At 50.9% G+C, this 24,261-nt stretch overlaps 2 protein-coding genes across 3 annotated transcripts in view; one reads left to right on the forward strand and one right to left on the reverse strand.

Moving 5' to 3' along the window:
• The window catches only part of PKD1 (polycystin 1, transient receptor potential channel interacting), a 45,269-nt gene that overhangs the window by 15,716 nt on the left and 5,292 nt on the right, over nucleotides 1-24,261 (reverse strand). For both annotated transcript variants that reach the window (XM_080942157.1, XM_080942156.1), the window contains exons 2-21: nucleotides 15,126-15,197; nucleotides 14,943-15,014; nucleotides 14,607-14,776; nucleotides 13,689-14,360; nucleotides 13,391-13,574; nucleotides 12,033-12,250; nucleotides 11,656-11,771; nucleotides 11,045-11,171; nucleotides 10,516-10,748; nucleotides 9,323-10,069; nucleotides 8,168-8,299; nucleotides 7,783-7,958; nucleotides 7,341-7,474; nucleotides 3,165-6,787; nucleotides 2,858-3,007; nucleotides 1,741-1,884; nucleotides 1,374-1,653; nucleotides 1,094-1,307; nucleotides 865-1,024; nucleotides 404-556 (exon numbers count right to left, since the gene is read on the reverse strand). In XM_080942157.1, the coding sequence (XP_080798283.1) occupies nucleotides 404-556; nucleotides 865-1,024; nucleotides 1,094-1,307; nucleotides 1,374-1,653; nucleotides 1,741-1,884; nucleotides 2,858-3,007; nucleotides 3,165-6,787; nucleotides 7,341-7,474; nucleotides 7,783-7,958; nucleotides 8,168-8,299; nucleotides 9,323-10,069; nucleotides 10,516-10,748; nucleotides 11,045-11,171; nucleotides 11,656-11,771; nucleotides 12,033-12,250; nucleotides 13,391-13,574; nucleotides 13,689-14,360; nucleotides 14,607-14,776; nucleotides 14,943-15,014; nucleotides 15,126-15,197 (7,777 nt within the window). The remainder of the gene's footprint in view (nucleotides 1-403; nucleotides 557-864; nucleotides 1,025-1,093; nucleotides 1,308-1,373; nucleotides 1,654-1,740; nucleotides 1,885-2,857; nucleotides 3,008-3,164; nucleotides 6,788-7,340; nucleotides 7,475-7,782; nucleotides 7,959-8,167; nucleotides 8,300-9,322; nucleotides 10,070-10,515; nucleotides 10,749-11,044; nucleotides 11,172-11,655; nucleotides 11,772-12,032; nucleotides 12,251-13,390; nucleotides 13,575-13,688; nucleotides 14,361-14,606; nucleotides 14,777-14,942; nucleotides 15,015-15,125; nucleotides 15,198-24,261) is intronic.
• LOC308440167 (small ribosomal subunit protein eS27-like) lies at nucleotides 15,660-15,977 on the forward strand. The gene has a single exon (XM_080942155.1). The coding sequence runs from the start codon at nucleotides 15,681-15,683 to the stop codon at nucleotides 15,933-15,935; it is 255 nt and encodes an 84-aa protein (XP_080798281.1). The 5' UTR covers nucleotides 15,660-15,680; the 3' UTR covers nucleotides 15,936-15,977.

Genomic DNA, 24,261 nt, shown 5'->3' on the forward strand with positions numbered 1-24,261 from the left:
CAGGGTATAGAAAGCCACATGCTGACAGTGACCTCTACCCAGAAGTCTCTCAATCTTTGTCCTGAGGAATTGACTGTTGTCCAGGCTCCCATCTTTCCCATCAGCTATGGCCTGCTTCAGCTTAGAAAATGTATACGTCATAGGTTAGTAAGGCCATGCCAGATAAGCCTAGTTAGGTAGGGCATGACGACAGGCCTATTGAGAAGCACACATGCCTGGACTGCTCTTTCTCTCTGCGGATACTCCAAAGTCATCCGAAGAGCATGTGGGCTCATACTGGGAGACAACAGTGAGGCGGCAGAAAACCGGCACAGGCTGGGAAGACCATCTAGCCTTGAAGCCTACATATGCACTCATGCGTGCAGGGCTGTGCATGGTTTAGAAGGCTGCACTTATGTCTTACCATGCACTGGGCTAATGCAGCAGTGATTTGCTGGATGTCGTCCACAGTGTTGACCCGCAGGGAGATCAGGACCTCTGTGATGTTCTTACGCATTTGGGCTCGCAGCTGCTGCTCAAGGTTGGGCTTTGACACCGTTGCGGGGGCCTGCTCGTACTGGAGGAGGCAGGGAACATAGGAGAACCGTGAGCGGAGGACAGGCCTCCTTGTGATATCTGGGAAGGGTTCTAGAGTACAGTTATGAGATGTGGGCAGGGATTTAAAGATCAAGGATAATTCAGATCATGTATAGGGCTCAGGGTATATACATATATATGGCTGTGGGTAAGGTGACCTTGGTAAGGGCCCAGTATGTAGTAGCAACTGAGAATAGGACTTGGCATTCTAAGACATTAGGGAACTAAACTGGTTTGAACCCAATCATGCAGCACGTGCAGGATCCTGTTCAGTCTGTATGCACTGACCTCGTTGAGTACAGTGATGAGGGCTAAAGAGTACTCAATGACATGCTGAGGGTCAGCCTGCCTCAGGAGCCCAGGCAGCACACTGGCAGTCAGGCTGTGCAGCCAGGGTATGAGGTCTGCAGGATTTCCACTGGGTTCTGGTAGGACAATGGTCAGAGACCTGGAGAGTGGAAGTCAACTGTAAGCAGTTGGTGGTCAGCTTGTGTTCCCTCCCCAGGGTTCAGCTCACCTGTTGAGCGCAACAACCGAAGCACCCAGCTGGTCTTCTACAAGCACAAGCAGGCTCACCACAAAAAGGGGCTGGAATCCAGGAGGCAGGACAGCCCCATAGGTGGAGAGACTACCCTTATAGATGCAGAAATTCTCACAGTAGTTCTGACGACAGCGCTTCAGAGTCAGGGAATATACCAGTGGAGCTCCACCATCTTCTGCATCACGCCAGCCTATGGACAACAGCATCAGTACAGAGCCCAGGCCCATAGCAGCATCTCCAGATAACCCACACTCACCTGTGCATTCGAAGTGAACCTTAGTGGTGAGGCCACGCACAGAATCCAATGGGAATAGGCGGCAGGAACCTCCAAGTGGGGGGCGGTTGGGTGAGAGGCGGATTGAGGCACAGCCCTCTTCCTCCCCTGAGTGGCCCAGCACCGTGAGTGTGAAGATGTAGCCCTCCCCATCACGCAGTGCACCCTGCCGCACTACCAGATGCATGCCAGTGCTACCCGTGGAAGTTGTCTTCTCATTCAGCACTAGAGTCTTATTGCCGAAAGTGCGAGCTGCCCAACGCTGCATGGTGGAAGCATGGGGGACACGGTGAGAGTGGTGTCCTGGTTGCCTTCCCAGGACACTTGCCATTCAACAATAGCTACTCACCCCTTGCTTGGAGCCGCTGCTGCAGTTGTGGCAGTGACCCTCCAAGTACACATAGGAACTGCGGCTCACTTCATACACTGCTTGTGCCTTGCAGGACACACACTCCAGGGACACAATGGGTACCCGCCCACTTCGGATCAACACCTGGAAGAGACAAGCATGTCATAAGCATGTCCACACTCTGTGTAAGCTTCCTGGACCAGGTCACTCCCATTTGGCCCAAATTCCAGGTTGTACCTCTGGGTTGGAGTGAAGCAATTGAGCTAATGAGCAAAATCCAGAGCATATGTGAGTGGTATCAGTCCAGGGCTTTGCTGGCCTGGCAGTAGGAAGCATGGGCACCCACCAATAGGAACAAAGCATCCAGGAAGTTAAGGTCAGTTATGTTTTACATAGCTCCGTCCCAGAGATTCTGGCTGACTCGAGAACAGTTCAGGCAGGCAGAACTAGTGAGTGTCCTCTTCCTCAAAAGACTTTACTAGGCAGGTAGCCTGAAAGGTTTAATGCTGGGGAAGATGATACTCCTCTGAAGCATCAGAAAAGCCCGGCACCCCTCCACACACACACTAGCAGGACTCATCAGCCTGCAACAGAAGTGATCCTTATCCTTATGGGAGATCCAGGGAAGTTTGAAAGCAAGAACTGGCTCGCTGTCCCCAGAAGCAAGGCCATATTATGTGGACAGTTGCTGCTGCCTAGGTAGGCAAGGGCCTTGCTCCCTCACTACTTGCCTTTCATGCAGGTAGCATAAAGTTCATTTTTTTACAAACCAGGGTGCTTGTATGACTTCAGGTTTTATTTTGGTTTTTAGACACAGGTTATCATTGTGTTGGTGAGATCAGAACTCCCAGTCTTCCTGCCTCCATTCTCAAAGTGCTAGGACTACGTAAGTGTCACCTGCTAACCTGTCCTCTCAAATTTTACACTACTAAGCTGCTGTGTCCTGGATTTTCAGATAGAAGCAATGCTGAGTTTGATCATTTATCAAAATGAGCTCTGGGTTAGAGAGAACTCACAACCCCAGGAAATATACTATAGCTAGGATTAAAAAACAGCAGGTTGGAACTGGGACTGTCCTGGTCTGAGGACACACTGGGAGGGTAGGGGTGCAACCTACCGTCTGGTTGGTGCCTTCTTCCTTCCGGCCAGTTTTCCACACTATGAGGTTGAAGGTATATTCTACACCGGCTTCTAGGCGTTCCAGGGGGATGGTGACCACACTGTTCCCACGGGGCCCAAAGTTCAGAATGCAGCCACCTGTCTCACTCTGACAGCAAATAAGGAAAATGGGGTACAAGATCGTTAACCATCCGCAGAGCAGACCCTACGACCCACACCAGGAATAACCCAAGTCCTAGGCACTTAGACAGGAAACAAGAGATAAGAGGCAGGAGGACCTGTTACCCTAAGTCCCCATGGCTGACCTGTGTTGAAGCCACGCAGGCCCAATGGAAGTTGAGCGGTGTCTGATCACCATCCTCCAGATTAGGGTCATAGGACTTGCTCCCATCCAGCACTAGGTCCTGCGTGTCTGACCACACCCGGTATGAGCCACCTTCAATGATGGGTACCAGACGCTCAGCAGCTACTGTCACGTTGGCCTGGATGCTCCGTGCCAATGGTGTGTCCCCAAATGAAACCACAAACACAAAGCAGTAGTGGCCCACAGGCAGTGCCAGTCGTGGTACCACCAGCTGTGGCCGGCTCACATCCACACCAGGCAGCACCACTTGAGCCATACGTCCTGGCCGTTGGCAGCTAGCGGTACGATATACCTCCCACCGATACTCGGTCTGATAAGAGACACAGTTGCGTAGATCAACGTGGGCCTCCAGGTAGTTGCGCTGGGAACGCCGCATCAGTACCTGGAGAGGTAGAGCTACCTCCACTTCAGGCTCCCTGCAGGCCAGCACCTGGACAGTCACTGTGGCCTGTGCCACGAAAAAACTCACTAGGTTTGAGGCATTCACCTCTACACGGTAGTCCCCAGGATGCAGGTAGTAATGGTCAGCCCAGGATTCCTCCGTTTCCTGTACTGGAGTCCCATCTCCAAAATCCCAGTGGTAGGTTACACGCCGGGGACTGGGGCTTGTAGCAGCCTCAAACCTGGCTGAGCGGTTGGTAAAGCAGTGACCACTTTGCAGTGTTACATACTGGATGATATCCTGGACTTCCACCATGAGCGTGAGGTTCACACCACCCAGTTCATTGAAGGCACGCACATGGATCTCCAGTAATCCTGCAGCCACAGGCGTGTAGGTGACATCACGGCCAGATAAAATGACCAACGAGTCACCCTGAACCTTTTGCAAGGAGAAATACCAGGCATAGGCAACTCGGGAACCCCGCTGTACCCGGGCTGTGAAGTTCTTCTCTGTGCCTGTGGCTATGCCCGGCTCACAGCAGTTGGGTACCTGTAGCCCAACAACAGGCTCCAGCACTAAGATTCGAACCTGTGCCTGGGCACGGCTCACATGGTTCTCGGCCTGCACATTCACCATGTGGTCCCCAACCCGGAAGAAGCTGTGGGAGAAGTGGGGACTAGAGAGCACTTCAGGGATAGACCCGCCAACCTGAAGTCGGAAAGTGACAGCAGAGCCAGCTGCCAGCAAGATTTGAAAGTGGACCGGCTGCCCAGGTGCCACCACCTTGCTGCTGGCCCACAGCACCAGGCTCACGATGGGTTCCTCTACTGTGAGATTGTACGTGGCCGAGACCCAACTGACTGCATTGGAAGCATTAAGCCGCAGAGAGAAGTTGCCAGCAGTGGGGAAGCGCACAGCAATGTCCTGGCTGTACTTACTACCACCTGGCACGGCCCAGCACCAAGTCACATTGGTACCTTCGGTCAGCTGACCCCAGAAAGGTACAGTGGAGCCTGCTGCCACAAAGATGCTATCTGGCTCACTGGTTCCAATGCTCAGGCCACCCACAGGCACCTGTATGGCCACTTCAATTGTAGCATTGACTGAGCCCAACTGGTTCTCAGCTGTGACTCTGACTAAGTGCAGGCCAGGTGTGGCAAAGGTATGGGTGGTGGATGGCATGGAGGTCTCCCTACTCAGTCCTTCCTCCAGGTACCAAGTGTAAACAACACCACTGCCACCAGCCAATTCAGCACTAAGGGTGAGGCTCATGTTGACAGCAGCTGGGTTGGGGGATGCAGATAGAATTAGACTTTCCACAGGCTCCACAAATTCTATAGTACGGTTGGCTGAGGCACTGCCCAGCATGTTAGTGGCCCTGAGATGGACATAGTAGGTGCTAGCTTTGAGTGCAGTGAGAGAAAAGCTCCTGCCACTGCCGATGAGGGTGAGGCCACCATCCTGCTGGGCTATCCAGCTATAGGAGATGTTGGTGCCATCCCTAACTGCAGCTTGCAGCTGCAGTGTACAGTTGGTAGGGAAGCAGCAGCCGCCATCACCCCCCACCACCTGCAGCCCCTCAATGAGCTGCAGAACATAGATGAAGATGCTGTCCTGGGCAGAACCCACCTCATTCTCAGCTGTGACAATAATATTGAAGGTCCCCACAGAGCGGAAGGTGTAGGAAATAGTGGGGCCACCTGGAATGGGTGTGCATCTGTCACAGAGCACCCAGGAGTAATGAACATCACTACCCACCTCCAACGAGGTACTAAAGCTCACACTACCGTTCAGGGGCACCACTGTGCGGCTGGCGTTGATGATGAGGCCCCGCACGCGCTGCTTTACAGTGACGTTGAGTTGGGCCTCGCTGCGGCTCACCTCATTCCAGCCAGACACCCGGACAGTGAAGTCACCAGTGCTGCTGTAGGTATGAGTGATCTCAGAGCCCTCATGCTGGCTGCCATCTCCCAGTTCCCATAGGTAGGTGGCAGGGTTCCCATTTCCCATGGCTGAAAACAGATAAGGCTGCTGCAGCTCTAACACACGGGAGCCATTGATCCTGATGCCAGTGACTAACACAGGCTCCTGTACCTCCACAAAAGCTGAGTCATTGATAGAAGAGATGTTGTTGGACACAGTGACGATCACCAAGTAGGAGCCTGGCTCTCGGTAGATAAATGTCACTTCAGAGCCCCCAGTTTGAGTGTGGGTAGTGTCTTCAGTGCCAAAGTCCCAGGTATATCGGTATGGAAATGGGGGCCAAGAGTAGGCAACTAACCAGGCTTTGTCCCCCAGCTTCACAAACTGCCTTTCAGGCTGCAGGGTGATGTTACGTATCTCAGGTTCCACACAGATGCTGGTAAAATAATGTGCCTTGTTCACATGGCTTGACAAAACCAATGCCAGTGGGAATATGCCACTCCGAGTGAAGTTGTGTGTCACTGATGGATGCCCATAAACAGTCACATTGGAGGAGCCATCCCCAAAAGTCCAATCAAAGAGGTAATGGGCAGGGTCCCCAGTAACATGGGCCATAAGCTGGGCACTGGGCTGTGTGGGGATGCAGGTAGAGGGCTCTATTCGTAATACCTCCAGGACAAACACTTGCACATGCACATTCTGGGACAAGTGGCCAGCAGGGCTGGCTGCTCCTACTGTCACTGTGAAGTTCTGGGCCTGCAGGTATACATGCTGTACTGTAGCCTCAGGACCTGTGAATATTGTGCCATCTCCCATGTCAAATGTCCATGTAATGTTGTCACCTGACTCCACAGAAGCATTGACTACCATGGGGGCTCCCTGTTCCACAGACTGGTTCAAATACACAGTCAGACCATGCAACTCCTGGAAGACACAGATGTCTGCATGTGCTGCCACACTGCTCACTGTGTTGTTAACCTCCAAGATGATTCTGTAAGTGCCCGTCATGCTGTAGGTATGGTTGACTACAGGCTGGCTCTGTATGAGGACAGGTGAGCCATCTCCAAAGTCCCACGTATACAGGACACCATCAGCTGAGGGCAGTGGGTATGGGGAAAAGGTGATGGGTCGGCCGGCCACCAGGACGTCGCTGCTCATGCCAATAGCCACACTGGGGAGAACAGTGCGCACACTCACTGGCACCTGCTGCGTCAGATTCTCATAGGTATTGGACACAAGGACGGTCAGGTTGTACTCACCTGTGGAGAAAGGCCCAAGTGGGACTTCCTACTCACAGAACCCCCACCAAGCACCTGTTACTGCATGGAGACAATGTTCACACCCAGGCCATCTACGGGGCAGAGCACCCAAAAGTCCATAATGAGCAAGAAAATGGATAGATGGATAGGACCATTTCTTTCTAAGCATAACTGCATAAGGGTGAACATGGGAGCAAATACCAGCATAAGCAGGAATGAGAATCATGGCATGACCATCACATGCCAAGTGAGCAGTCGGGCTGGGCTGCTACGGTGTGCAGCCTCAGGCAGTTTTATAATTACGATGACCCCATCTTACTCTCCCAAAAGGCTGAAAGCTGGAGACAGGACCCTGTTTCCGGAAAATTTAAGTTGAAGCTTCAGGGACCCTGTCAACCCCCAATCCTCGAGGTGCGGGTGCCCCTCCTTTACCCAATTAAGGGCCTTACTCCACCAACCCAGGCTGGATTGAAGTGGAAGAAATACGGGCTGTCATACCCAAAGGTAAGGTGTCCAAGCTCAGGACCTGAAAGGCAATAACCCCACCCCTCACCTGGGGTAGTGTAAATATGCGTGGTATTGTGTTCCACCAGCACCTGGGCCACTGTAGGGTCTGGGACCTGGAAGGACTCGTCATATGGAGGCTTGAACTGGCGAAGTACCTGCTCCCCATCCCCAAAGTTCCACCTGCCAGGGCAGCAGGCAGACAGTGAGCAAACAAGGTAAGTAGACAAGGTGCCCCCTGGTTCTGAATGAACTTCTACAATCACCTTTTCCTGGTTCATGGGTCCAAGGTACTACACTGGCTCTACTACACCAAGACCGCTGGCCCTCACGTTGTCCTACCCACTGTACTCCCAACAGAAGAGAAAATTGCAGTTCTGAGCCAGGATTCCAGGGTAAATGCTAGGGGCTGAAATAACAACCTGATGCCATCCCCAACCCAGGCCCTGTTCAGCTAGCCACGCCCCCTCTCTAGGCCCAGAGGCACTCACAGGAAAGCCACCTCCACAGCTGAATCCACCAGCACACCACCTGTCAGTGCCAGTGTGGCATTGGGGGGTAACACAGCAGGCACTGCAGATACCCACAGCCCATGCATCTTGTTCATCCGCTCCACAGTGACATTGTAGTTCACGGTGATGTTGCTCACATGGTTAGAGGCTGTCAGCTGAGGAGACAGGCATCAGTGGGTATGGCCCAGAGGCAGCAGGGACAGACCAATGGGTGAAAGGCCTCGAGCCCCGACTCAGCAGCCTCCCCACACTCACCCACAGCTGCGGCAGGGTCCTCAGGGGCAAAGCAAAGCAGAACAGAAGGCAAAAGTGAGCACCCAGATATCCCAGGACCCCATGCCTCCCTTCACTGGCCCCTGCCTACCGAGAGTTTGAAGATGGCAGCACTCTGGTATATTACGTTGAAGACAGTGTTGTGGAAAGTCAGGGACTGCTTATCATCAATGGTCCACCGGAAGGCCACATCCGAGCCAGCATCCACCATGGGGCTGTACCGCTAGGGAAAAGACATGACACTGGCTAAAGCTGATTTTGTTCCAGCCTAAAGCTGACTCTGCTTCTGGCCCCATCTGTCCCCCTCATTTACTGAAGAGTTCTGTGTGTGGTGCAGGGCAGACAAGGGGGTCTATCAGCTGAACCCTGACAGCAAGGCACTTATGAAGAAGGGCGAGGAAGTGCCCAGGACCATGGGGGCCTCGCTTGGGTACTGAGAGCCAGTGTCAAGGACACCTCTCTAATCTATAGCCACGTGGTCTTGATTACACCTTGACCTCTCCCTCAATCCCTGAATCTGTGAAGTGGACCTGGCATCAGCAACACATCAGCATCACCCTGACCAGCTAGTCCTCATAAGCTTCCTTCTCAGGTGGATAATCTTTTGGAAAAACATTTGAATCTCTGAGGTTGACCCAGGTCAATGTAAAGCAGGTGTATCCACAGGGGAACCATAGTATACAACTGGACAAGTCATGAGAGATGGAGAGAAATGGCCCTTTAAATGAATGGCTGCTGGTGCTAGGGTGGGCATGCCCAAGATGAGGACAATGCCATCCCCCTAGGGGACTAGCTACCTAGTGCTTGAGCTTTCAGATCCCATTTCAACAGGCACTTGCACCAGGTAGCTATAAGCACCACAGATGGCCCAGAAACACATGGGGACTTGTGGAGGCGCAGGAATGGGAGGGGAAAGTGTGATGAAGTGCTTCCTAAAATCCGAAGAGTAAAAAAACCTGAGTCTTTAGAACAGATGTTCTAACTGTGACCTTCAGTAACTTACAAATTGTTAAATGGGGCTCAGGTGTAGATCCCAACAATAAAACCTGTCTACTGTGCATGAGTCTCTAGGCTCCGTACCCAGAACCACTAAGGAGAGAGATATCCCTAAACAAGCAAGGGCTCCCCAACAGGTCCCACTGGAAACCATGTAATAAATCCCTAGAAAACAGCTGAAAGGCATCCTTCCTCAATGGGGAGGAGGCTTCCTGTTTTTCTCATTTAGAGGGCTGGGTTGACCACTTACCACCAGGATGCCCTGCAGCACTCGGGCCTCGGGGCTTGGCACAGCACGAAGGCCATAGATGGGCTCCTCAGCTGTCACCCTCAGACTGAGGTTGGCCTGGCTGGCTCCATTTTGTGCCACAATCTCCACTTCATGATCCCCCTCCTTGAGCCTGGGCAGCACCAACACTGAGAACAGGGTGCCATTGGCCTCTTCAGTGCAATCTTGCTTGAGAAAATCCACCTCAGGAGGGCAGGCATCCTCAAAGGGAGCACTAACGTTGCCCCCAAACCAATGAGCCGTGGCAGTAGCATTAGCACCAGAATCTGCCTGAAGCACTAAAACTGAGCCATTGGTTGGCACATAGATGTGGCCATCAAGGGGAACAGGGTGAATGACTCTCAGCCCAGTGACTGGAGAGACCACGCTGAAGCTGCAGGACAGGTTTTGCCTGAATACGCTGTTGCCCACTGTGGCCCGGACCTCATAGTGCCCAGGATGCTGTAGTCCAGGATTAGACCCCAGCAGTGGGGTGAGCTGCTCTGTGACCAAAAGCAGCCTTAGGGAGCAGACAGGACCAGCCCAGGCTTCTTCCAGATGGACAGGCAGGTTGGTCATCCAATCTGAGGCATTGGTTGAAAGGTACAGGGCTTGGCCAGGACAGCTGGAAGCCAGGGGACAGTGTAGGAGGGCACCTGGGCCAGCATCATGCTGTAAGCCAATAAGGTCACCAGGAAGCATAGGAACATCCTGGCTATGGAGGGTGACCTAAAGAAGAGAGAGGCAGTGTTGTATCACATCCCCATAATAAAGACTAGAAGGACAATGAGACAGGGTGGACAGGATACCCGTATCATGGAGTCCCAGCCCCCAAGGCACTCATGGCTGAGACAAACTGTACATTGTAATACAGAGCACATGCAAGAGTGACTGCCACAGGTGGAAAGAACCTTCTCAGGGACGTAAGGCTAGAAAGCAGGTAGCTGCTCCAAGGGAGAATGCATGCTCCCCCTTAGAAGACAGAGGTCAGAGGACAGAGGCCCTGAGAAAGATGAGACTGGGCACTGGAGCAGGATGCAGGCAAGAGCATCAGGGCAAGGCTATCGGGCTTATACAAGAAGCCTGCAAGGTATCTACTTGAGAGATCATGATCTTGGGTAGATAGGGGGAATTAGCCTCAAGAATAGGTCAGAGACCCACACCAGAGCACATACCAAGTACTGTGTGGGAGGCCCTGCAGGCACAGAAAAAAAGAACTCCTTCCATAGTGTGTAGCTGGCCCTCGGGAGTCCCAGCCTCGACGTGGACCCATTAATGCAGACATGGGAGTTACATGAAGCATCAACAGGTACACAGACATTGGCTCCAGGACACCAGAGTTCCTCAGGCACACATTTGGGGGCCAGCTCAGTCCTGTTGTTGGGCTCACTGCTGCCTTCTGGGGTCACTGGGGAAAGGAAGGACGTCATGAGCCTGATTTACTAACAAGCTACTATCAGGGATGCTCCACTTACCCACTATAAACCCAAACCTTGATAAGCAGCTCCCCAGTCTCCACTATCACTCCCCTGCCACTAGACCATGCCCAAGCAGGTACTACCCAATGTATCTTTGGGACAAGGGACAGGAGTGGGCAACTCTGTAGAACTTGCCATCATTCTACCTTGAGGCTGGAATCAGAAGGCATGAGAAAATTCAGACAACCTACTAAGCCTCCAATTCCATTCCCTTTCAGAGCCCCACCTGCTTCTCTTGAGGGCCGGTACACCTGCAGACGAAGCTGGACAGGATGTTCAAGCTCCTGGGTCTCAAACTCTGCTGCAGTGAGAAAGGCTTCACGGCTAGGGCTCAGTCCAGGGAACACCATGACCTGGAGATGAGACAGCCTCAGCTCAAAAGACCTACCCCTTGCCATGTAAGTATAGCCCTCTTAAGGCCACCACAATCCACACTGGGAAGAAAACCCAAATCAAAGCTATCTGTGAACACCAGGAAGCCTGAAGCAGTTAGAGCATGAGTTCAGGGCCTGCTTGGGCTATGCAACAAGACTTGTGTAAAAAAAATAAAAATTTACCTGAGCAAAGATTCAGGAGAAGCAGAATTTTTCAGGTAACAGAACTAGATGATTTTCATTTCTGCACTCTGAGTATTTTTCTAACTGTCATACTGGGCAAACTAACAATTTTAAAAACTTCTAACAAAACCAACTTAAGGGGTTTTGTTTGTTTTGCTGGGTTAGGGTGTTAAGAACTGAACCCAGATACTGAACCATATCCCCAGTCCCAAACTTGATTATTAGCAACAGAGCAGTAATGACACAAAAAAGCTTCTAGAACATAAAAGGGCGGGCCTACCTCCACGGGCTGCAGGGGGTCCTGGAGAGTTTCCTGCTGTGCCAGTGGATGTAAGGGTCCAGACAGGCCTCCACCAGACACTCCCATGAGAAAGTTCTCAGCATCCTGCACAGGCCCTAGGGGTGGTAAGTATGCAATGAGGTGCCAGGGCCAGGCAGAGGTGACACTGGGGAAGCACCCAAGTTGGAGCTGGACTTAGGGCTAAGCCACCTGGCAGGACCATCTGGCCCCCTCATCTTGTTTCCTCTGTCTTTATTTCTTCTGGTTTAGTCCCAACCCAGGCACAGGAGCAAACATCCAGCAAACATTCATGATCAATACTGAGCTGAGAAGACAAGCACAGGGAAGGGTGGCTTCTGCCTCTCAGCAGTCCATACCTCCAGGCCGCAGCTCACAGACATAACTATGTGGTGCCGAACACAGGTCTGTGTTGCACTGCCCAGCGGGTCCCAGCCGCACGCAATGCTCCGCTGTGGCTGGGTGTGGCTCCCCAGGCAGCCAGTTCTGGCAGCTTTCCAGGCTGAAGGCCTCACCCTGGGGATCCAGGCCTTCTGTCCCCTCCACAGATGAAAAGCCAATCCACACATCCAGGCTCCTATGGCAAGATTAAAGGGAAGGCCAAGCAATCAGGGGCCTTACCTTTGAGGACATACTCTTCATATTACCCTGGTAAATGGGCCATATCAGCCTCATTTTCCAAGTGGTAAAACAGCCTCAGAAACATTACCTAACAAGGCCCACAAACCCAGGCTGATAGCCACATTCTTCCAGAATCATGTCTATGGAACCAGCTCTTTTTGGGGACCCATCTCAGATTTGGCCAAGGACCATGGGCCACCAGACCTGAAGGGAAACTCTGAGGGCTGCAGCATAGGACCAAGACTGTATCTATGGGTGCTGCAAGATATACTATCAACACAGGAAGGCCCCTCTAGAGGCAAAATTTAGAGATTTATAGCCAAACTTAGGCACAAATACACACACAGAAACATACATGCACAAAGGTACATACTCAAGTGTGGGCATAAGCCTGGCACACACCCTGAGAGGGAGTCATAATGGAGCCCTGGTTCCATGTAGGGCACTATCACCCATCAACTGGATGATTCTGGAGCAGCTCTTAACCACTTTGGACCTCTATCTCTCCTTTTCAACAACACAGGCAATGTAAAGAGTGTGATTAACCACTCACAAGACAGGTGTTCCCATTCCACACAGGGAGCAGTCACCCAAGAGAGTTGGAGTGTACCCTTACCACCACCCAGACCACCTACCAGGATTGTAGGGCCTAAGAATATGTTCCCACAAGCCTAGGCAGGGCATAGGAGCCTGACAGGCTTTTCACTGGTGGGATAGAATGTGGCATTAGGAGAGGATGTACTTGGGGGTAGGGTGGGGGGTGAGCGCAGTGGTCTGAGAAGGAGAAAATATAATCAACAGTGACCAAGAACTAGTCCTGTTAGCAGGACTTCCTACTATCCTCTGCTACTGGGACAAGAAAGACTAGGGACCAGGACCCAGCTGTGACACTTCCCAGAAGTGGTTAGAGAAGTTGCCCCCATCTACATCTGTCTTTAAATACACAGAGCTGCCAGCAAAGGCCACCTGTGGGGCAGGACACAAAGGCCTAGCTGCCCAACCTCTACTCCTGAGCCTCTAGAGGCTTCAGGGCTCTGCCCACATCCGGAATTCTGAGCAACCTCCACCCACTTTATCCGTTCTAGGATAGGCATACCTGGTAACCTTGGAGATTAGGAAGTGCTGGATGGCAGGACTATCCACCATAGCCAAAGCAGCTCCAGCCCAGGTCCGACATTGCTCCTGTGCTTGCAGCCAGGGTGCCTTCTCTGCCACCAGGCGGTAGCAGTGCCCATTGCCAGGGAAGATCTCTGTGTCCGAGGGGCAAAGTGGGTGCACTACTAGAGATGGTAAGCAATGAACAAGACATCAGGGTATGCCTGAGGCTGGGTGCCAGGTTCTCCCCTACCACCAGCTTACAAGAGGAAGCATAAGGGATGAACTAGGGTATGTACCTTGGGTAGGCTCTTTATCCAAGGCCAGGATGCTATAGGTGACCTCAAGGGCTGAACCTCCATGATGGCGGATGCCAAGTTCAAGGCTCTCGCCACTGTGCACAAAGGATGGGCACACAAGCTCCAGGACAGTAGGCGCCACTTCTACTTGCACCTCTGTCTCCAGCAGAGCTGAGCCAGCCCCCAAGGTCAGCACAACTGTCACGTGATAGCCCCCAGGTAGCACATAGGAGTGGGTGGCAGCAGGGCCAGCCATGTCCACCTCAGGGGAGCCATCTCCAAAGTTCCAGCGTGTTGAGCTAATGGGCAGGGGGGAAATAATATGGAAGTCTGCTGGCTGGCCAGAGGCCAGGGGTCCATGGGGCCCCACCAGGGCAGCCCCTGGGGAGGCAGGAAAGGTGTGCTGGAGTAAGGTGGGGCCACCACAGACAGAGTTGAGGGACAGTGAGATGCTGGAACACCAGGATGAGCAGGCTGCAGAAGTGTTAGAGGGCTGGCCTGCCCCACAGAGGCATTGATTCTGTTCTGAGAGGGCCGCAAGGCCCTCACCAGCTGAGAAGCAGAAGGCACTGCAGGTCTCTGTCTCAAGTGGTCCCTTATGGGCAAGGAAGAAAGGCACTGCTGCCACAGCAGCTGAGCTGTTGTCAGGGAGGCAGGCGACATATTCCTCACCTGGGAACAAAGAGAAACACTGGTCCCAGGGACTTATTTTCTTCTGGTTACATCGTGTTCCCTCACCATGGCAGAGCTGCCACCCCAAAAAGGCCTTCTAGACACTATCTGGCCACTATCTTCCCATGTATGCCTTTCCCTGGGTCTCATCTGCCACCAAGTTCATGGCTATACTCTCCATGGGCCCTGTCCAATAAGAAAAAATAATGTCATCCTTGTCCTATAGCTCACACCCACTGCACTCACCACAGGCATTGTCCAATAAGGGGATACTGAAGACAGGCTGGCCGGCCAGTGGAATGGGCCCCCTGCACGTGGTTGCCTCAGACTGTACCACATACACCTGCTGTTCCTTTGCCCAGTGTGGCAGCCACGCCAGACCACAGGTGCACTCAAATGGGTTCCCACTCAGGTTTCTGCAGGAGAGGAGTAGGTGTGGGGCACCAGACCAGCAGGGGTGAAGTTCAGCCTGCCACTACCCACAGCTCTCAAAACTGGAAGGGGCTAGGGAACAGGGCAAGATAAGGAGGTATTGGGAATAGGAGTCCAATTACTGAGACCCACTAAAAACAAAAAACTTACATTTCACTTAAATTAAATAAATTAGCAAACACTCCTTCTTCTAATGTAGAAATCCTATTGTTGCTTAAGTCCCTGTAAGAAAGAAAGATGCAAGGTGTAACCTTTTGATGACAGGTAACTCTTCTTGCTTGCCCTGAGTAACCTTTAGTGTGACAGGCATATCATCAAGGAGGAAATACTCACAGCTTCACTAGTGCTGAGAGGTTCACCAGGAGCCCGATGTTCAGCGTCTGAAGTAGGTTGTGGGACAGGTCTCTGAGGAACAAGTGACCATGGTCAGGATACGAGCTCTGGACTATTTGAGGGCAAACCTGGTTCCTCACCAGAAGCTTCCCAGCATCTAAAACTATGGCTCCTCACCACACAAGCCTCCACCCCTGTTCTCACAGTCCCCAAGAGGGCTTTTCTTGCTGGTCTGCGTAGGTCTGTGTACTGGGGCACAACCTGCAGGGAATCTTTGCCTGGACAGCAGCAGCAAAACTTCTCGTGGGAGCTCAGGCATGGCCAGAATGACCAAAGGGTTAGAGCTCTGTAAGGGGAAGAGGGAGCAAGGCAGGCTGCTGCGCCTCTTCCATAACCTCCGCTGCTGGCCCTCAGTAGCAGGCAGAGATGCAGTGGGCACTGGGAGCCAAGATCAGAGCCACAAAGCAAGAAGTGGCTGTGGTCAAGCTCACACACATTTTCTCATTTCAAAGATGCAAGACACCTTTCCGGCGGTGACGACCTCCCTACTAGAACATGCCTCTCGAAAAGGATCTCCTTCATCCCTCTCCGGAAGAGGAGAAGAGGAAACACAAGAAAAAGCGCCTGGTGCAAAGCCCCAATTCCTACTTTATGGACGTGAAATGCCCAGGATGCTATAAAATCACCACGGTCTTTAGCCATGCACAAATGGTAGTCTTGTGTGTTGGCTGCTCCACTGTCCTCTGTCAGCCCACAGGTGGAAAAGCAAGGCTGACAGAAGGATGCTCCTTCAGGAGGAAGCAGCACTGAAAGCCCCGATTCAAGATGAGTGGGAACCTTCCCAATAAACACATTTTGGATAAAAAAAAAAAAAAAGATGCAAGACATATTTAATCTAGAGAAACTGGAGTAGAAGAGCCAGGGAAACACCTTCAAACACCTCAGTCCTGTACTGAGAACCACACAGCAGGGTCACACAGAACAACTGACCTAAGCACCTTCTATGTGGCCTTCACAGCCCTTATCCAAAAGGAGAATCTTAGACTACCTCCAGTACAACAGAAGGGTCCCACACCATCAAAGACTGGCTCCTTATACTTTTTACATAGGATTCAGGGTTCATCGGGGTTGGAAAAAGCAGCTGATAGAAGAGGGTCCTCAAATGTTCCCAAAATGCAGTAGGGGCACTAAGAAGAGATTTATAAGGCAGAGCCCTACTGAATAACACCATACCACAGTGCTGGTGATGACATACATTAAGTCTGTCCAAACAAACTATCAAAAACCCTGAATTCAGGGTTTGGGAGACCTGAATTCAGTATTGTTAAAGCACTTGCCTCAGAAGCAAGAGGACTGAAGTTTAGATCCCCAGAACCCTCATAAATGTGGCTGGTTAAACTAGCCATATTGGCACGCTCTGGTTTTGATTGAGAGACCTTGCCTCAGATAGTAAGATGGAAGAGTAACCAAGGAAGATTCCCAACATCAACCTCTGGATTTTCTATACCCATCTGTACACACATGGAAACATATACAAACATACCATATACACATACACATGAAAAATGGGGAGGAAAGACACCCCTGACTTCAAAAAAAGATGCCATGAAGATTCGTCTAGAGGCACTGTTGAGAAGAATTCAGAAACGTGGGAACGGAACATAGGGAAATAGCTCAATCTGTAAAGTGCTTTATGGGAGACTAAGTTTGATTCCCCAGAATGCACATAAAAAACCAGGTGTGATAGTGCATATTTGTAATCCAGTGCAGAGAGGTAAATACAGGTAGATCCCTAGACAGCCTGCCCTAATTATGCAAGCTCCAGACTCATGAGAGACCCTGACTCAAATGAGTCATATTGACTGTCAATATGGTGGACAGTATTCCTGTTTTTGTTTGGTTTTGTTTCTGTTTTTAAGAGGGTCTCACTATGTGGCTCTGGTTATCCTGGAACTCACTATGCAGATCAGGCTAGCCTCAAACTCACAGAGATCCATCACTCTTGAGTGTTGGGATTAAAGTCACGTACCTCCACCCAGCTGCTGGACAGTATTCCTAAGGAGTGACAACTGAAGTTGTCCTCTGTCCCACCCCACCCTACCTCAGAAATGCTGGGGTAGAGGAGATGGCTCAGAGGTTAAGAGCATTTGTTGTTTTTGCAGAGAACTCAAGCTCAGCCCCCAACACCCACATGGTGGCTAACATCTATCTGTAACTCCAGTTCCAGGGATCCAGTGACCTATTCTGCCCTCTGTGGACACTATACACATATGGGGCACTGGAAAATATGCAGGAAAAACACTTATACACATAAAATAAAACACATCATAAAAACAAAAGTGAAGAAATGTAGGAACATGAGCTATACTCCTGAGAGAAAGGAGTCACAGAAAGGCATTGGCCTTTAAGCCTCAGGAGAGAAACAAGATGACAGCACCAGAGCCTGGCCTTGTAACTCAAGTCACCTGGAACCTGTGATGGAGCCAGAACATGCTATCACTGGGATAGAAATGTATTTTCAAACCACGAACCTGTGCAAGTATGAAAATAAAGCATCAAGACACAGACATAAGACTGGAGAGACAACAGACCCACTACATTCTACAATAAGCAACCTCTACACAAAAGACCACAGATAAAATAAAACTAACTTCGAGGCTGGAGCTACTGCAGCAGTGACTTTTGAGGAGTGACAGCTGCTCAAAAGGCTGAGGCAGGCACATACAGTAAGCCCATAAAGGAGTTCCAGGAAATAGTGATACTTAAAAACCAGTAACAAAACCCTATGTTTGGAAATGCAATAGGACTTCATCTAACCCACTGTTTACAGACCAATCACACCCTTGTTGCAAACCCTGTGAATAAGCTAGTCAGCAAATACCAATGACATTTAGACTTGTGATATAGCTCAGTAACTAACAGCTCCCATCAAAAGAAAGCTTTCATAACAACTTGACACCTACTGAATGAAACAATGCAATCATGTCTTTCATCCTCTAAGTCTGTGGTTGTGTTAATGTCAGAAGTCTAGGCCCAACTCTAGTAACAGAGGTAACTTGAACTCCACCCATAAAGCCAAATAAATGACCTAAACATTGCTGGGCCTTTTAATGTCAAACTCTACTCAACAACCTGCCTACTTTCTAGCTCCAGGTTCTTAGGAGCACTCAGTCAGTCCTGCAATCCACGTATTGGGCTCTCTGCCTACATTCTCCAATGTCCAGTGAGGCTCTTGTATCACCCTGATTTAAAGGACACTTCTGGGACCCTCCAGGTATATCCACCACTTCACTCTCTAATTTATGTGAGATACATTCCCCACAAGACTATGTTCAGTTTGCTGATGGTGATGACTCCCATCAAGAACATGCTTCTTGCAAAGGATCTCCTTCACTCCTTTCCAGAATTGGAGAGAGAAAACCTAAGAGAAAGCAACCTTGCCAAGTAATAGCATACACCTTTAATCCCATCACTTGGGGGACAGAGGCAGGCAGATCTCCAAGCTGGACACCAACCAGGTCTACACATTGAGTTCTAGGACAACCAGAGCTATGAGAGAAATCCTGTTTCAAAACTAACAACAGCAACAACGAAGAGTAAGCACCCAGCATAGAGCTCAATCTCTACCTCACAGGATGTGAGCCATCAGGATGCTATAAAATCCCGTGGTCTTTAGCCATGCACATGTGATAATCTGGCTGCCCCACTGTCATCTGTCACCCTGGAAGAGGAAAAACATCACACATCCTATGGAGGCAGTACTCAAAGCACCTGTATTAAGATCAATAGGAACCATCCCAATGATTGTATATTGACACAGGAAAGACTGAACTTGGTGCCATGACATGATCAACTCTTCCAGGCCTGGTCTCCGTCCCTAACTAATCTCCCAGATACCCTGGCCCTTTGCTAGACTCATCTCACCTCCACCATCCAAGCTCCCACATTCGAGACAATGGTCGTACCAGGGAAGATCAGACCTAAGCAAGGATTTACCAGTGGCTAGTGATGACAACAGAAAGCCTGATTTTTTTTAGGAGGAACCAGGATGTAGACTAAGCTGCAGTGGTCTAGGAAAGGCTTGGTGAGGTAGGGTTAGAGACCAACATAGGTAGGCTCTTACATCTGTCTCTAACATGGAGACTTTCTAGCCCAGTCTTCAAGATTAGAGGAGGAAGAAGAAGAGAGGAAGTAGCTCCAAATTTCATTTTCTCAGAAAGCCACCCTGAGTGTTAGTTGCTAGGGTATTGGGCACCCCTCCTTATCTAAGAACACTTCAGTTCCTCATCCAACCAGGTACCCCACTGAAACCAAGCTCAGTGAAACTAGGAGGCTCCCTTTCCAAGAGGCTCACCTGGACCTGGGTTATAGCCTAGAAAAGAAATGGAGCCATGGGAATCTACTCAGCTAAGCTCCAAACCCACGGTAGTGAACACGGCAGCTTAGACGGAACTTTGACTCCTACCTCTGGGGCTGGAGAGCAGCACCAACAGACAGGGTGGTATGAAGGGATGTGGGAACAGTGGAGAGACACTCGAGGTCCCTGCTCAGAGGCCCTGAACAGAAATTTTCCATGTCCCCATCTGTTGTTGCCATTACTGTTCTGAGAGGAATGGCCAAACCTGACTAGCCCATCTTCGAAGGCCTGACTTCCTGCCAGATGATGTCATCATTGTATGATGCCCAGAAACCATATTTGGATTCTCTATAAGGATCTGGGACAAAAGCAGGCACAAGGTATCCTGGCAGAAGGCACACAGAAGTAAGGGGCAGCACCACAGGCCCCTGACCTGCCATGAGGACGTTAGCCAGTAGCCTAGCTACACTGTAAGAGGGCATGAGCCAACTGGGTTCTCTGAATCCTCTAAGACCTAAGCCAGCAACTTACAGAGGGAACCAGCTGGGACTTAACACGCACTCCAGCCTGCATTACCAGGAAAAATAGAACCTCAGTCTCCACATAGATGTGGAGTGCTTCTTTCAGCTTGGGCTATCTCCTGTTCCACTATGGATGACTATGTTGGAAATAGTGAAGAAAGGCCTTCTACACTCCATACACACGAGCACCCTGTCTTCCAGATGAGACCTCTGGTGGGACTAGATCCCGATACTGCCACCTCTGTGGGGCTACCTGGTCTGATGAAAGGGACCTCAGCTTCCCAAGCATATCTATGGGCTCTCATACCCCACTAGACATCTTGTTTCTGACTCCCAGTTTTCCTCTAATAAAGAGGAACAGGGGACTCCCTGAGCCTCCACACACAGGCTACACAAGTTGGGGTGACACTGTAAGACAGGGAAAGCAGGCAATCTCAGGGCAACTCTCAGAGACAAGGACAGCAAGAGTATAAGGGCAAGTGGGTAGGTCTATGCAAAGGTGGAGAGCAAGGAGGGTCACTGAGAACAGTTCAAGCCCTTACCAAGATGGGCCGCTTGTTAGGACCAGCACTGTTCCAGAGCTGCAACAGGAGGACCTCAACAGGCTGCCCACAACAGGCTACAACCCAGACCAAGAGCTAAGCAACCTCGGTTTCCTCCTCAGCTGTGGGGAGTGGCCTAGGTGCCCGCTCCTTAGTCTAGATGTAGGGAGTAGGGGGGATGTAAGGGCCAGCTGGAGCCCCAAAGGAAACATCTGCACATTCCAGACACATGTGGTCAACAGGAGGGTGAGTGCCAACCACCCCCCCCCCAGCCCATTGCTGGCCGCCATGCTGGAAACAGGGCTCAGGGGGAACAGTTCTGAGGGGCTGTTTGTGGATGTTATGTAACCCATTCCACAGGAGCCAGCTGCCTCCTCCCTCTAGCAGGCTAGGCCAGCATGGTAAGGAGGAAGCCCCCAGTCCTCCCCCAAGGCCCAGCTTCATCTTCTTCCAGAGAGAACAGCGTCCCTTCAATCAGCAAGGATGATCCCCATAAATATTTCCAACAGAGTTAGGACAGAAGGAAATGGAAACAACCATGAGGACACAGCCTTAGGTCTCGGCAGCGGCAGAGGGACAGAGCCCCTAGGCTGGCCCCACTCTGGGTGCCTTCAGCACTAATGGGCCTTTCGTAGCCTAGCAGCAGAGCCAGTTAAGTGTAATATCCTTACTCTGTTTTTGTTCTCTTTGCTTTTTGTTCCCTTCTATTTATGGCAAGCAAGGCTGGCTTCCAGGGCCGGAAATGATGTTTAAATTAATGAATTCAAGTTTAAGAGAGTTGGGAAAAAAAAAAAAAAAAAAAAAGACAGCCTAACACACTGGCATCAGTATGGATGGGGGCAGTCTCTGAATCACACCAACTGTTAGTCCAGGGAGAAGGGTCAGAGAAACCGCCGTACCTCCCATCACTCCGCACACACCTTGAAGCCCATCTCTCTCCTGGCTCCAAACCAGGACTCTGCATGCACAGTAAGGAGCTCACCCTCAGAGATGACAAGGAAAGGACACAGTATTCAGGCAGTGGGGATGTCAAAGGTGAGAGGCCCTCAACCAGGCTGCAGGGCCTCATGGCCCCAGGGCATGAAGACAGAATGAACCTCACATTGTTGCAAGCTGTTCTGTAGGGTCTTTTTGTCCTCACAGAACCCTTTGTCACAAGGCCTGAGTCCTTCTACAACTAAACGATCACCAGTATGAGATGACAGGAGTGACATTACCTGCCTAGGATTTTCTTGAGGTCTACAGACAAGGACAGAATCAAAGACCCAGATCCCCAAACCAGAAGGAATGTGACAGGCAGTGGTTCCTCCTAATATTGAGAGAACAGCCCAAGAAATGGCTGTTCCAAGAGTTGTCCACTGTTCCCATGTTAACAAGACCAGTTGGAGGTCAGTTCACCTCCACAGACAAATGGGTCATAGAGGCCACAAGAAGGAAAAAATCCAGTACTGGAGACACTAGCCACCTTCCAGCCCACCTCCTGATGTCCGTGCACTCTGACACAATGCCAGGACCATGTGTAGCTGCTAACCTCCCATTACACTCAGCAAAGACAGAAGTTGCTACCACCCTGATTCCATAGTTCAGAGAGCCTGCCTTTCCTGCACACTACCTGACATGTCTACCAACAACCAGTAGATATCAACAGGCAAATAGGACTCAGTTGCTGCCTTGGTTTCCTAGGCCCTGTGGTATCCTGTAATGGGAAAGGGCCTCAGTTCAGCCACAATCACATCTCAACTATTTAGGAACCATGCATGGTCACCAGCTCAATACCCAGGCAATGGAGCAGCATGGGAGCTTAGGACCCTTGAATCCTCTCTACTCCTAAGCTGCAAGGAGGCCCCTTACTATAAACTTTACCCTAAAGGCTGCAACCAGGAGAAACTGCCTTCTGCCACAGCCAGAGGGACAAAGCTCTTCCCAAGGTGGCCCCACGGGATCCATCCTGCCTTCTTAGCACTAGGGATACCACATTTTGCCAGGATCCAACCCACAGAAGTTCCAGGGAGAAAGACTGCCTACCTTGACCCCCAAGTACCCCCCTCTCCTTGGCAATTAGTGCCTGGGCATCACAAGGCCTCTTTATGAAGAAGACGTCTGCCAAGTCAAAAAGAACGAGGTGTTCCGAGAAAAGACATGAGCTGCATTTTCCAGCTGTATCTCGTCCTTCAGAGAGACTGCTCACGCCCTGTGGCGCCCACAGCAGGCCAGCTGGAGCCACACAGACAGCTGAGGCAGGCCAGGCCTAAGCATGGAGCCCAGACAGCCAACACCCCAGAAGGCAGCAGGAGAAGCAAAGTGTTTTCATTCCAGAGCACTAGGCGGGCCGGCTGTCTGGGCTCCTGCTGCTGATGTTGGCCACCACAATGTTCCGGAAAGGAAAATGTGTCTCCATCCAAAATGGCTTCCTCAGTTGAAACCCAACCCCAGCCAGGGTTTCCCTCAGGACCCAGGGTCACTACGCCCCCCTTCCTCTCAGCAGACACCTTGGGACAGAATAGAAAGGAGGCAGCAGAACGGGCCCTTATGCTCCAGGAAAGTTCAGGGAGGGGAGGTCCAGGCATAACGCAGGGAGAGTCACAAAATGGTAGTCAGAGAAGGCAAAAAAAAAAAAAAAAAAAAAAAGGCTACACAGGGAGCCCATTGCAGACATTCTGTTTGCCCACTGTTGATGGAAAAACCAGAACGCTTTTGGAGAGCCCAGAAGAGGAAGCCTAGCATGGTGGCCCAGGTAATGGGACACTGAGCAGAAAAACTGATGCTAAGTTCAAAGCCAGACAGTTATCTAGTGAGACTCTACCTCAAATCAGTAACAAAAAGAGGAAGGGAAAAACCGAGGTCTACATACATTTTGGTTTTCCTAAAACCTCCCAAGAGCCCAGCATGACAAGCCGTGGTTCACTGGCATGTGGAGCAGAATGCAGGGCAGTATCACATCGTCACCAAACCAGAGAATACGGTGAACTGAGACAGCAGATGCCAACACAGCCTTACTGCTTCACACATGCCCTCGGGATATAAAAAGGCCACATAAAAGCTGGGATTAACAAGAGGAAAGCCAAGTATGATGGTTTTCCACTGTAATACCGTACCAGTGGGACAGAGCAGAACTGAGGCCGTTAGAAGCCTGCCTGCTCTATATATTAAGCTCAGGCCAGTGAGAGATACAAAGTGAGACAGTGAGACCCTTTCTCAAGAAACAAAACAGGGAGAAAAGGCAAGAAGGAAAACCAAAAAGGACGGGCACAGTGACTCCCACTTGCAGTGCCAGCAGGACAAAGGGAAGTAGAGGCAGGAAAATAAGAAATTTGAGGCCCATCTTCAGAACATAATAAGTCTGAGGCAACATGAGACCCTGTCTCAAACAAACGAAATAAAATTGGGGGCTGCAGAAGTGGCTCGGCAGCTAGAGCTTGTGCGGCCTTCCAGAGTTCCTAATTCAGTTCCCAGCACCCATGCTGTCCAGCTCCTGGAGATGTGACACCTTCTTTTAGCCTATCAGGGTATTTGCACATATGTAGCACAGACACTCAAACACACCACCCATACACAGGAATAAAAATAAAATCTAGAGCTGGGCATGATAGCATACCTCTTTAGTCCCAGGACTCAGGACAGAGAGGCAGGTGAATCTCTGAGTTCAAGGCCAGACTGGTTTACAAAGCAAATTCTTCAGTAGCCAGAGCTACACAGAGAAACCCTATCTCGAAAAC

Source organism: Micromys minutus, assembly GCF_963924665.1.
Source record: "Micromys minutus genome assembly, chromosome: 31".
Classification (NCBI taxonomy): Eukaryota; Metazoa; Chordata; class Mammalia; order Rodentia; family Muridae; genus Micromys; species Micromys minutus.

Coding starts and splice junctions, on each gene's coding strand:
- LOC308440167 (XM_080942155.1), top strand. CDS start 15,681: ATGCCTCTCGAAAAGGATCTCCTTCATCCCTCTCCGGAAGAGGAGAAG.